Source organism: Monodon monoceros, unplaced genomic scaffold (assembly GCF_005190385.1).
Source record: "Monodon monoceros isolate NGI ecotype Baffin Bay Population unplaced genomic scaffold, NGI_Narwhal_1 Super_Scaffold_19, whole genome shotgun sequence".
Taxonomy (NCBI): Eukaryota; Metazoa; Chordata; class Mammalia; order Artiodactyla; family Monodontidae; genus Monodon; species Monodon monoceros.
In genome coordinates this window covers 48,771,580-48,785,038 of record NW_021703775.1, presented here as the reverse complement: position 1 = coordinate 48,785,038, position 13,459 = coordinate 48,771,580, and the positions used below count along the sequence as shown (strand labels likewise).

Here is a 13,459-nt window from a genome sequence, read left to right as displayed (position 1 = left end):
AGTCATGGTCCTTCTCACATTTCCCTTGCATCTGATTCAGAGCATACCTGATAGTAATATATACAAATTAACTTCTGTTTTCAAGATGTGTACAGACCTCACTGCACCTCAACAGTGTGAGAAACGTGGATTATTATTAGTTTTCTTAGGTGTGATAATGATACTTTGATTATTTAGGAGAATACCTTTATTTTTTGGAGATAAATGCTAAAGTACTCAGGGTAAGGTATCATCATATCTGCAACTTACTCTCAGATTGTTCAGGAAATATATACACACACAGATAAATTAAGCAAATGAGCAAATTGTTAATTACTGAATGTAGATGGTGGCTACATATGATTATTATACTTTTTTCTCCAACTTTTCTGTATGTTTGAAAATTTTCATAATAAAATGTAGGGGAGGAAAAAAGAATGAAAATGTTTTAGAAAAGTAAAAAACATAAAGCAGACTTCTCAGAGCAGTGATTTGAATGGCTGCTATGCTCACTGGATGATCCTATGTGACCCCTGATGGCAAGGCTGAGTCTCAGCCACAGGTGTTGCACATTGCCTCTGATAGGGGAAGGTGACTGCCTAGAAGAACATTTAGCAAACAGAGCAGAATTCTGACATCAGTTCGGGTACCATCTGGGGAAGTGCAACGCTGCCAGCACTCATCTTTGGACTTCCCTTCAGAGTCCGTTTATTGATCAGGTCAGACTGTTCTCCATTGGGTCTGATTTCTTCTTTCTCCTGTCTTCTCTCCCTGCTTCCCTGCATCTGCTCCTTCCGTTTTCTCCCATTTGCACTAACAGTAATTGGTGCTGGCAGGGAGTAACTATGGGAGCAGACCAGGGAGGGCACTGATGACAGTGACAGTAATTGCAGTAATCATATGCCAGCCACGGTTCTAAGGACTTTTCAGTGTGTTAACTCAGTCAGTCCTCACACAGATCCTATGAGATTGCAGGTACTATCATATCTTCATTTTATAGATGAGGAAACTGGTGGACAGAGAGGTAGAGTAACTCATCTGAAGTCACACACTTGGTAAGTGATGGATCTAGGGTTCAAACCCAGAACATCTAGGTCCACACCCTGTCCTTTTAATCAACATGGCCTTTTGCTCTGACGGGTGTCAGAAAATAGATCAGCGGACAAACATATTTGTTTATGGCTTGCCTTTCTGAAGTACTGGAAGTTGGCAACACTGGTGTATTTGAGTCATTAATGTCAGTTGCTGAAAGTTGAGGACTGTCTTTTTATTTGAACATTTTCAAAGGAGAGCACAGTATTCTTACATATGTAAGTGAGAAAGATTTCCAGGGACATGGGAAACCTTTAGTACCAAACACTATTGGTCTGTGAGTGATGATGACTTTATTTGGGTTTGGTGAGTTTGGAAGTTGGTATAACTTTAAGTTGTCTGTCTGGTTAGCATGTGTGTGCTATTTCTGTCTGCATCTGTTAAGGATCTCTTTCCTCCCACCCACTTCATAAGGTGCTAGAAGAGTAATTTTCCTAGAGTATGTTACTGATTATGCACTCTATTGCTTCTAGACTTTTAGTGGCTCCTTATTATCTATAGGATATAGTCCACTCATTAGTTTGGCATTCAAGGTCTGTGAACACCTATTCCAAACTACCTTTCTTCAGCATTTCCCTGTACAAACTCAAACCGAGCTTTCTTTCCTGATAATGTTTTTTTGTGTTTTTGCTTCCCTGTATTGTTCAAGCTGTTTCTTTTGCCTGGATGCGTATTTATTCATAACTCCTGTCACCTACATACTCAAATACTTTGCCTTCCAACTCCTCGACTTTCTTGAATTCAAAACTCTTCCCATCATTAAGATACAGTTGAGTTGCCACATTTTCCATGAACCCCAGTTTTGGGCATTGTCTTTGACAGTCAGGATCAGAGAACCAAGACCTTGTTGGCCTCCTTGCATTTTTCACAGTCTAGTCTATATGGTGAATCTATTCCCGTCCCTTGGTTGCTTTCAGTCTAATGGAATGAGAGCCTGGAGAGACATCTGTCCAGAGTGCTGGGAGATGACAGAGAAGTTGCCTGGAGGGCTTGGGGAGGGCATCCCAAAGGAGGTAACATGGGTGGGTTTCATAAATGAGCAGGAGGCCGAGGCAGGAGAAGAGTATTTCAGGCTGAGAGAAGGGTCTCCCCACATAATTCACTTTCTCTCCTGCACGTGGCAGATTCCTGCTGAAAATAACCTGGAGACAATAGAGAGAAAAAGGGAGGCTTTTTTTTTTTTTTGCCTTCCCTGATGTTTCCTTTTCAGCCTTTCTTTTTATCACCCCACCGCCCCCCCAACCTCCCATCCTGCCTTAAGTGAAGTTAAGTGAACTGAGTGTGTGTGTCTCCTTCTGTTGTCTTCCTCTTGGGTGTTGGAACAAAGTCTATGCCCATTTTAAAGTTAATTGACTAACAAAGGAAACGCAAAAGTCCCCAGAAGATTCCTTTGGTTCAAGCACTTTGGGGCTGAAAAAGTTACATCAGATAGAAACTTCTTATTTCTAACCCTATAGCATTGCAAAAGTTACATGTTTATTATGTTTAATTAACATATCTAGGACTGTAATTTGAACATTCAGCCCCCTGTTAATTATTGTAATAAAAGGTAGGGACTTCTCTGGTGCCGCAGTGGTTAAGAATCTGCCTGCCGGGCTTCCCTGGTGGCGCAGTGGTTGAGAGCCCGCCTGCCAATGCAGGGGACACGGGTTCGTGCCCCGGTCCGGGAAGATCCCACATGCCGCGGAGCGGCTGGGCCCGTGAGCCGTGGCCGCTGAGCCTGCGCGTCCGGAGCCTGTGCTCCGCAACGGGAGAGGCCACAACAGTGAGAGGCCCGCGTACCGCAAAAACACACACACACACACACACACACACACACACACACACACACACACACACACACACACACACACACACACACACACACACACACACACACACACACACAGAATCTGCCTGACAATGCAGGGGTCACAGGTTCGATCCCTGGTCCGGGAAGATCCCACACGCCATGGAGCAGCTAAGCCCGTGCACCACAACTACTGAGCCTGCGCTCTAGAGCCCGTGAGCCACAACTACTGAGCCCGTGAGCCACAACTACTGAGGCCCGCGTACCTAGAGCCCGTGCTCTGCAACAAGAGAAGCCACCACAATGAAGAGTAGCCCCGCTCACCGCAACTAGAGAAAGCCCATGCACAGCAAAGAGGACACAACGCAGCCAAAAAAAAAGATAACAGTAACCTCAAGAAAAAGCACAGAAAACTACAAGTTTTCATCTTTTTTTTGCTGAAATTAAAATGCACTGCTTAGGGCTTGCCTGGTGGCGCAGTGGGTGAGAGCCTGCCTGCCGATGCAGGCGAGACGGGTTCGTGCCCCTGTCCGGAAAGATCCCACATGCTGCGGAGCGGCTAGGCCTGTGAGCCATGGCCGCTGAGCCTGCGTGTCCGGAGCCTGTGCTCTGCAACGGGAGAGACCACAACAGTGAGAGACCCGCATACCGCAAAAAAAAAAAAAAAAAAAAGCACTGCTTAAATTCACAGAATTTTAAAATATATATATTTCAAGTATAAAAACAATACATGTACGTTGTAGATAATTTTAAAATACAGAAGAGTAAAAGAAGAAAAAAGTGTTGACATTTTCCTGAATACCCAACAATCACTGTTAACATTTTTTTCTACAAAATTTCATACTTGGTTGACATTATACTATATAAAATTTAAAATCTTTTAGCATAACATTAATAAACATTTATCCTGTTATTAGAAACTCTATGTAATCTTAGTTACTGATTCCATAGTATTCTATATAGAATATACCTTAGTTTGCCTATGACATTGGTTATAATTTTTATTATTTTAAATAACATCTCATTTTTATGCATAAGATTCTTTCTGCATCCAGATGACTTCTTTGGGGTATATTCTCAGGGTTAGAGTTATTGGGTCAAAAGGCATGAATGTTTTTAAGTTCCTTGATCTCTACTGCCAAATTATTTTCTCAAAGGACTGTATTAGTTTAAACTCTGATCAGCGGCATATGAGAAAATGTTGAAATTATAAATTTCACAACTTTTTCTTGAAGTTATATGATTCCATTCCTTTTCAGGACTGTTTGCTGTACCACATCCTCAAACCATTACCCAGGAGTAAAGGGGATAAGGGGTAGATCCCATGCTTGTGATTTATTTTGCCAAATGTACTCGTATTTGAATGTATAAAATTAAAATGATGAGTGTGTTACTGTAAATGGTTTTTCACTGAAAGACTAATTGCTATTCCTGCTTTAGTGTGTAGAAAATTATGGCTCCTCTATTAAAAAAGGTCTTATAAAAAAGTTCCTTTTACAGCTAGGTGGGCATAACATTCATATACTGCTCACAGTTCAGAGTAGTACTCTTGAGAATATTATTTAGAATCCATGAAAACTGTTTGTTGGGTGTCATCTCTGATTAACAGAATCCATCAAAACTGAGTTTCCAATAGTTTCCTTAACTTACTGAGCCCAAGCACATGCCCTTCCACTTTGAACAATAAAATGAATTCAAGAACCATGACTACTATCTGTTTTTGAACTCTGACTCCACAAAAGCAAGCTTTAAAAAACCTGGCGGCACTTCAGTATGTCTATAATACGTATACTTTTTCATTAGTTTAAATCTGAAGTTAATACTTATTAATGTCATAATGATATTTCTTCTTTATCCTTTTGACCTTTCAGCCAGAGAGTTTGCTATTTGTGTTTTGCGTTTGGAATGTTTAGTTATTATGGTCACCATGAAACTGTCTTTAGGTCTCTTTGGCCGCTGCTTTGGAAATAAGCGTAGCAATGACAAGAGGAGTTAAAAACTGTTCTTCCTCTCTCTCTTCCCAGACAGTTTGTTGGGTTTCAGTGAAAACGGCTAACAGCATTCTGATAGAGGAAATAGTGATGGTCACTATCCATTACTGCCTCATGACAGAAATCATGACTGTGGTTACTTATCTGTAGGTCCAGCTTCTTTGTGTTGAAAGATGATTGATTTGAGGGTAATTGTCTAGAACTCCACTGCTAGTGTGCTTGGTTTTTTGTTGCTGTTGTTGTTTTGTTTTATTTTTTTTTAATGTTGCTTATTTTATTTTTATTTTTTTATTTTACTTTTTTGGCCATGCCATGTAGCCTGTGGGATCTTAGTTCCCCAACCAGGGATTGAACCCCAGGCCCACAGCAGTGAAAGCTCTGAGTCCTAATCACTGGACTGCCAGGGAATTCCCACAAGTGTGCTTTGAAACAGTGTGAACTGAGAAGAGAAAAACTTTACAAGTGTTTAAGCTATTGCGTTTGAAGTGTAAGCAGTCTGTTCTAAAGCTTTTTTCCCTTATGTTCTAGATTGGGATTTTAACCAGGACGTCTGACAGTGAGGTAATGTGTGCTTAACATCATGTTGTTTGTTAGTAAACATCTTGCCACATGTTTGTTAACAAAATCCGGCAAAAGTCATCTTCATCTAATTGCGTTTCTGACAATTCTAGCAAATGTGGATCCATGTTGCTTTTCTCTCTGGGTCAGTTTTAACTGTCACCAATAAATTACAGCCTGTCTGTAATTGCCTCCTTGAATGACTTGACTTGGCAGTTTGACAAGCTCTCTGGCATGTGGCAGGAGGCTGCGAGCCATTACCCTCCCAGTGGGCCAGCTGGCAAAGCAGGGCTTTTCAGGGCCTTGACCATCAGTGGGCTTGGTAGTTCTTTTCAGCCCTCAAGTGACTGAACCCAGGTCAGATTTGGCTTGTCAGATAGGTTTGCACATTTTAGTTTTGAAATATTACAAGATTTTGAAATATTACAGATATTACAACCTCACAAATAACCATTAAAAGAACACTGAAGTCACTCAGCTTTCCAGTCAGTATGGTAAACTGGTAAATATAGTTCAAGTAAATTCTTTGATTTCCTTATTAGCCTTATACTTTAGGTAACCTTGAACTTCTGCATATATTTTTAAACTAAACTGAGTGGTGTGTTATTGCTAGAGTGACTAGTAGAAATCTAGTCTGGGACAAGGGCCATAAATTGTTCATTATAGAAATAGTTTAATTTGTTAGTATGTTTAAGAGTATAAGAGCTTTTTAAAGATAATTTGGGGGAAAAAACAATGTTCAGATTTTTAGGAGTTCCAATAAATGCTCCCCTTTCACCTGTTCTCTTCCAGTTAGAGGAGGACATAGAAGTCAGACAGATTGAGATTTTGAAAATTAGGTGTGTGGCAAATAAAAACTGAGTGGAGAGACATGACCCCATGGGTGGTGGGCGTCCCAAGACTTCACTTCTGCTTTGTTCTCTTGAAGCCTCAGCTTCATTGTGAGATAGGCAGGGTGCTGAATAAAAGATATTTGCAATATATATTTACCTGCCCTGTCTGAAGTTTCTCCGAGGGGTGGGAAAACTATGATTTCCCATCAAATTTCAAAGGAAAATGTAGGAAATGTCTGGGTTTTTTTTTTGCTAAAGTGATATTAATTTTGTTTTTTTTCCTCTCTCTCTTTCTCTCTCTCTCTCAGAACTGCTTCATTCCACTGGCATTTATTTATTGAGTTATGTGTGCTCTGTTTAGGCTCCAGATGTGGAATCTCGGGAAGACTTAATTAGAAATCACTACATGGCAAGGATAGTGGAACTGACGTCTCAGCTGCAGCTGGCTGATAGCAAGTCAGTGCATTTTTATGCTGAGGTGAGTGGAGAGTTAATTGGATCAGGTGGATTTTTCTAACCCCTTCAGGAATTAGGTCACTGTCCTGGCCTCCTGCTGTTCACTAGAAGAGAGAGGTCAGAGTCTGTGTGTCTGCAATATGGATTTGGTTAGAGTTCGTATAGATTGGTCCACATACCAACCAAAAATCTTTATTGCAGTGAATATAACAGGTAGCCTTTCTTATGGTTATGTAGCATGTTTTGGAGCATTATAATTATAGATTATAATCTTGTTTTAGAAAGTTATAGGCAGGTAACATACATAGATCAAGGAATTTTCGTTTAGGGAAATTCAAAGCGAAGTATGCCTGGTTCTTTTTTTTTTTTTTTTAATCCTCTCTAGTTTCTAATGACAACTTGTGGAAATCAGTTTTTGTAAATGATAAAATGCAAAATGTAACCTCTTTCAACCTTTAAAAAATACAAAATCTTTCTTTTTGTTACATTTTCTTCTTCCCTCACCAAATAATTCATTTTCTTAAGAGGATTAGAAAAACACTATGCAAGATAATAAAATTATACAAATTCATTGATAAGAAGGGGAGAAAATGAAGGAAGAAATTACAGATATCAAAGAGTGAGAAACAAATGATAACATAGAATGGATGTCGCTCAATATATAAGAATACCTGTAAGGTCTCTGATGGGAAACTTTTTATTAAAAGGTTAGTTATAGATGTTAGACGGAGAATTATAATGCTTTAAACTGTGAAGGAAATTGACAAAGGAAAGACAACACCCTTCATTGGGATGCGACTTTGTGATTTTCTCCTGTTTTACAGAGACGGAGAAGAGTTGATAGGAATCCAGTTGCTAGGAGTGGAGGGGGGCTTTGCTTCTTTCCTCCTGCTGAAATAAATGATGTGCCTAGCTTAGTGATGCATACCTGTTTGATAAGATGATCAGTAGTGATGGCTGTTGAGCTGTAGAAAACGGGGAGGACGGCAAGCTGGACGACTCACCATAGAACTGCTGCAGTGCTTACCATCCCAGCCACTCAGTGCACGCAGCACATCATGGTGGCCTGGTTTGGATCCCTAACTGCCTTCTGAATTACTCTCTTAGACTTGATTGTCATCCTCATGAGGACCCGTGCTTTGCAAAACTCTTTCCCTCTTTTTCAGGTTCAGTGCTAAGCACACCGATAGATGTGCGGTTAAAGGAGGGTGGTTGATTTGGTTGGCTGAACTTTCCTGAAATTCTCTTGTGAGGAGTAAAATGAGTAATTGGGGAATTTCTGAGGCTGTCTTATTTCCAAGAGATTTGCTTATCTTAGTAAATTCTTTCAGCACAATTGTGACACAAGAATTTTTAAATTGTTCTAGTTTTTCCTTGTCTGTAAACAGGAAGCGGTAACCCTCTGTACTACTTTACTGGAATGGTCGGTCTGAGTGTCTGATGTTGACATAACATTTGAACATGTCTTAACAGATCCTCCTTGTCAGTCTCATGGTTTATCAGAAAATTTAGTGATCCTTTTAATGGCACGCCCTCTTTGAACAGTAGTATGAAATAGAATTTTTCTTTTTTCTTCTTGATCTACTCTGTCTCTGGATAGCCTTGGTTAGAATCTCCAAAGACAGCAAGTGGGATCTTTGAAGTCCTGTACTCACTTTTTTTTTTCATCTGTTGAGTGGGGCTGTAAAGCTTTTATTGTTTCTGTGATATAGTCTCCAATAAAGGACTTAAAACACAAGAAAAGTATCTTAGGATTCATATTGCATGATGCCATTGATCACTTTTGAAATAACCACTTCTCTTCTCATCCAGTGTGGGTGTAAATGAATCCTGGGTAAATGTAGAAACTTCTGGTGGTTTTGTAGCCACTGGTCATCAGGCTAGAGCTAGGAAAAAACAGCGATGAGCTTGGGTTAGTAGACTTTTTTTCCCTTATTAAAATGATGAGAGTGAGGACCACATCTTTCTTTTGTGTGGTCCAGTGTGTGGTACAAGGCCTGTAGATATTCAGTAGATATTTGTGGAAGGAAGGGAGGAAGTACTTTCGGTTTGGGGGATTGTTTTCTAGTAACCTTCCCTGAAGTAAATTTGGTTTGGGGAAATGGTCCCTGGGATAATTGAATGTTTTCTGATTTAACAGTGTCGAGCACTCTCTAAAAGACTGGCCTTGGCTGAAAAGTCTAAAGAGGCACTGGCAGAAGAGATGAAAGTAGCCAGTCAGAACAACAGCAGACTTCAGGTGAGTTCATGATACCTAAGCAGTGTTAATATGTTTTTTCATTGAAAGTTCTTGGGCCAAAAAAATCAGCATTTCCTTTCTCAAATGGTGGCATTTAAGCTCTAGACATAACATTTTTCTAACCATTTTATTTCTAACTCATTTTAAAGTAACATCTCATTTATGTCAGGCAAGAAGTAGTTGTATTATTTATTGCTCTGACTTTATTTTAATTGTAAGTAGTTTTGCAGTCAGCATTGCTTTGAATAGTACTTATTTACCCGAAGTCCTTCCTTTTTCTCCTCCTTCCAGTTAATCCTTGTCATGGTGGGCAGGAGGCTTGTTCTGTTCATGTGACTCTGTTCCTTCTCTTTACTGTTTCATAAAACTGACATAAACTGAAAGGTAGGGCTGCAAAATATTCCTCCTTACTCACTGCTTTGTTTTAAAGCCTAGCTTCCAGAAAGCCCCTATTAAATATAGAAGTGATACAGGCAAAGAAATCATTCATCCACTTCCTCCTGGTTTCAAATTCGTTTATCAGATTAGCTAGGAGCACAGGATTAGATTTTAAAAGGTCAAAGAGAGCCCGAGAGCTGGAAAGAGAGAGGAAGGTGCTTCTTCCAGGGAGGGCCCTGCCTAGAGGACGGTGGGCCGTCAAGGTGTGGGGTAGTGGGGACGTGCCAGAGATCACCTTCCCCACCTCACCGAAGGTTCAGGAAAACCTAAGAGAATTGAGAGAAAGATCATATAGCCCGCTTTTTTGTGTGTGACATCTTTATACCTGGCACAGAAGGAAACTTTTTTATTTTTGCAAAGAAATTCCGAACATATTTTGAAGGCTGAGAAAAACGTCTGCCCTGTTTCTTTGAACTTTGCTCTCTTGTTAGGCCTGTGGCTTAACCTTCATATTAATTGATCAGATAGGTCATCTTGATAGGTTACTTTTCAAACATTTTTTTCCTAAATTAAAAAAGCTTTAGAGTGGTATGACTAGTGGGGTTTTGCTTTCTCTTTTCTTTTTCCCTGGCCATTTAGGATGAGCTGACAACTACTAAGAGGAGTTATGAGGATCAGTTAAGTATGATGAGCGACCACCTGTGCAGCATGAACGAGACACTATCTAAACAGAGAGAAGAGATTGACACACTAAAGATGTCTAGTAAGGTAGGAGAGGAAGGGGTGTCTCTGCAATGTAATATTTAATATTTAATGTATTTAATACAAGGTATTTCATTGCTGTGTGCTTCAGAAACAAAAGGTTAAGAGATCTGAAGTGTTTATAAATCATTTCACTTGTCTTCTTATCTGAAAGTAGAATGAAGATTCTTTGATTGAGTTGTAAGTTGAGAGGAGGTCTAACCTCTGAGGCCCTAACACTGTGACCGTTGCTTTTTGGCATTTTGGGCATTTTTGGCATTTCTGCTACTGTTCTGTTAGTTAGGAGGATTCTTGGGGGGTTTATGATGGGGATTACTCTTATCTATGTGAATCTAAAATGGTGCTGTTGAAGAGTAACCTTCTTTAGCAAATTTATTCTCATACATATTCATATAACCTAGGACTGTCTTGTCCTTTTAATTCCAAAAACTTCATAGATTTCATTTCCCATAAAGCCTCTGCTTGTCCAGGCTGGGGTCAGTAGATATTGGTAATGTTTTTGTGTTGAAGGGCATATCCACATATCATGTCTCTTTGTTGTATCATAATGTATATACCCTTACCATGAAAGGTAAGCTTCAAGAGGCCGGGGAGTTGGTTTCATGCATCATCTCAGATGCTTGGCATATTTTGGTAACTCAGACTATACTCTGCCACCAGCAGCTTGGATTTACTGTCTCCAGCCTGTGCTCTGAAATCCACTGCTGCCCCTTACCGATCTAGCAGGCATGTACTGAGTTCCTGCCGTGTGCTGGCTCTGGGGAAGACATAGAGATGAACAAACTATAGCTTCATTTTAGCATCTGCCAGTGGTGGTACAGAGCAGCATCCCGCTCAGTTGGTATCTTCTTGGAAAATGTATCATGTTAATGCACTAGAATCTGCGTTTCGTAATTTTGCTTCTCAGTGGAGTTTTGTGTTAACGTTTGGCCTCTGGCTGCTTCAGAGAATGTCTGTAATGCTTTTCTGGGACATCTTGTGATGATTGTAACCACCCAGTGTGGTTCTGATTCGGGTTCTCCAGTTACTTGTGCTTCAGGAACTTTAGCTTGGAGGTAGAGGGTGGAGTGTTGGGCCTCCTTTAACGCTTTTGGCCTCTTGATATTCCATCAGGGCAATAGCCAACTCATGTAGAAAGCACATGTGTTAGTGGGAGTAGTAGGAGAAAGCCTGCTTTAGCACCTAACATTTGAAAAAAAGTAGCAGTGATTATAGGGAAAGTTTTCAGGCCTCAGAGCTGCAGAAGGCATTTGGTTCTGAATTGAGAAGGGTTATTGTGGGGTATAGCAAAGCTCATTGTCCCAAAGGTAATTGTATTGCAGCCACTTTAGAAGTGAGGGAAGTTTTAAGCCCTCTTAGAACTTTTTAATCTAGTCCTTAGAATATCTGTCATTAATAAAACACCGAGTTAGAGATCCTTCTTCACTTTGTAGTTTCTGTTCTTAACCTTTCTTTGATCATTCTGTGGTTCCTATATTTTGCACACCTCCCCCATTTATTAGTCATTTAAATTGCTATGGCATCATCTTATGGCTGAGTTGACATGGCCTCCATTGGATACCAAGTAAACGTCCTGAAACCATTTGTTTGCTATGATCTTGCTCTTAATGTTTGTGTTCTGCAATCATTTCCTACTTAATGAAAAAAAGTATTTATATGTAATAGTTAAATGTAGGAATTTTAACCTCTCCAGAAAGAAGAAAAGTTACATAAAACTGGAAAGTCCAAATCTCCGTATGTGAGGGAATTGGGAATAAGTTAAGACATCTTCTCTCTAACTTGTTCTCAACTGGTATCTGATCTTCCCCTTGACAGTAATCATTACCATTGGGGTGTTAGTTGGCACATGTTCAAAATTAGTACCTATTAAGACCCTTTAAAAGGTGTTTATTTCAACAGCAAAGGAACATGTTCAGGCTAAAAGTTTTTATCAGCTTTATGAAATCATAAACTACATTGTCTTTGGAACAAAATGAATATTTGAGGTTTGATAAATCCAAGATAGCTTTCTTTTCTTTCTTTATTGCCTGTCCTCAGACCCCAGGGGAATAAGGTTCATGGACGGAGAAAGTGGGGAGAGTTAAAAGTAACAAACCGCTCTGTGATTCCTGTTCAAAAGTTAGCGATGCAAGGTTATCAGCTGTTCTCCCTCTTGGAAACTAAAGTTTTCCACAGTGAAATATGGCTTCCAGACAGCTTGGTGTCTAAATTGCGTGAATGATTTTTCTAGAGGTTGGCGTTCTTATTGTTGACATTTTTCTTTGCACAGGGGAATTCTAAAAAGAACAAGAGTCGATAGTTTACAGAGAGCTGGTTGGTGACTTCTTTGCAGAGCTGCTACTGCTGCGCGGAGCTGCGGGGCCGAGACTCCACGTCCAGGGCTGGCCGCCTTCAGGAAGCTGGAGTGTTGTTGGACCTAGTAAAGTAGTCAGTGTTGTAAATGGCCTTGAAGTATTTAAAATATATTTGTAACCAGTAAGGTAAATCCAGAATTTGATGTTGACAGTAAAACGGAAAACAGTACACATACCATGGATATTGTAGGTTTCCTTATGCTGTTTTTACTGTGCACTTTTAAAAATTAGGCTTTAATTTCAGTATGTAAGAACAACAAATATTTTGTATATTTTCAAACTCAGTGATATGGTAATCAATTTGGTATCTGTGGAATAGGTATGTGTTTCTGGATAAAATGCTTAAATTGTCAAACTGTCATTAATTCTTACTGTAATTGAAAGCAGTTTCCAATTCTTTTTGAAGACTTGTTCATTCTCTCTCTCTGTCCCTCCCTCTCTCCTGCTCTCTCTGTCTGTTCTGGAGGGAGTGGGCCTTGAAAAATTCAGATCTTGTGGGTTTATTATCATTGTCTTCAGCTCTTCAGTACCCTCTCTGTGTTGGAATAATAGCTTAAGGAAATTGATGTCAATAAATTCGTACTTATATCAAACTTTCAGTCTCTCTATGAAAATCTGATGAAGGAAACTAAAACTTACTAAAGTAAGCCTCACAAAATTACCAAATCCCAATTGATTTTGATATAATCTTTCTAATCCCCCAAGTTGGAATAATTGTACAGTTAATCCTTTATTAAGGCTTTGAGTACCTCCCAAGGTACTTGTAACCATGCTTCAAGCAAGGACCCTGAGCCCTTTCAGGCTCCTCTTGGTTTCTTTCATAAACATTGTGTCATTTCAGTGTATATTTCACGGGTGAAATTTTTCCCAGCACCTCCATCCCCAAGTCTCTAAATATGTTGCTCCTTTCTTCTGAGTTTCCTGCACATGCCCATTTCACTCCAGGTCCAAGTCCCCAGGCTAGGTCCGCAGACCTGAAACGCCTTCTTCCTCACCTCCCTGCCTGCAGCTTCATCTCCTCTGAGCCT

The 13,459-nt window shown here is 40.0% G+C and overlaps 1 protein-coding gene across 4 annotated transcripts in view; it reads left to right on the top strand.

Moving 5' to 3' along the window:
* The window catches only part of PPP1R21 (protein phosphatase 1 regulatory subunit 21), a 56,428-nt gene extending 43,312 nt beyond the window's left edge, over nt 1-13,116 (top strand). For 2 of the 4 annotated variants that reach the window (XM_029232415.1, XM_029232417.1), the window contains exons 18-22: nt 5,380-5,412; nt 6,604-6,720; nt 8,839-8,937; nt 9,955-10,083; nt 12,347-12,765. In XM_029232415.1, coding sequence (XP_029088248.1) covers nt 5,380-5,412; nt 6,604-6,720; nt 8,839-8,937; nt 9,955-10,083; nt 12,347-12,376 — 408 coding nt within the window. In that variant the 3' untranslated portion in view covers nt 12,377-12,765. Of the gene's footprint in view, nt 1-5,379; nt 5,413-6,603; nt 6,721-8,838; nt 8,938-9,954; nt 10,084-12,346 lie in introns of all 4 variants that reach the window. The other 2 variants (XM_029232416.1, XM_029232418.1) reach the window with 2 other exon arrangements.
* The last annotated feature ends 343 nt before the right edge of the window (nt 13,117-13,459 follow it).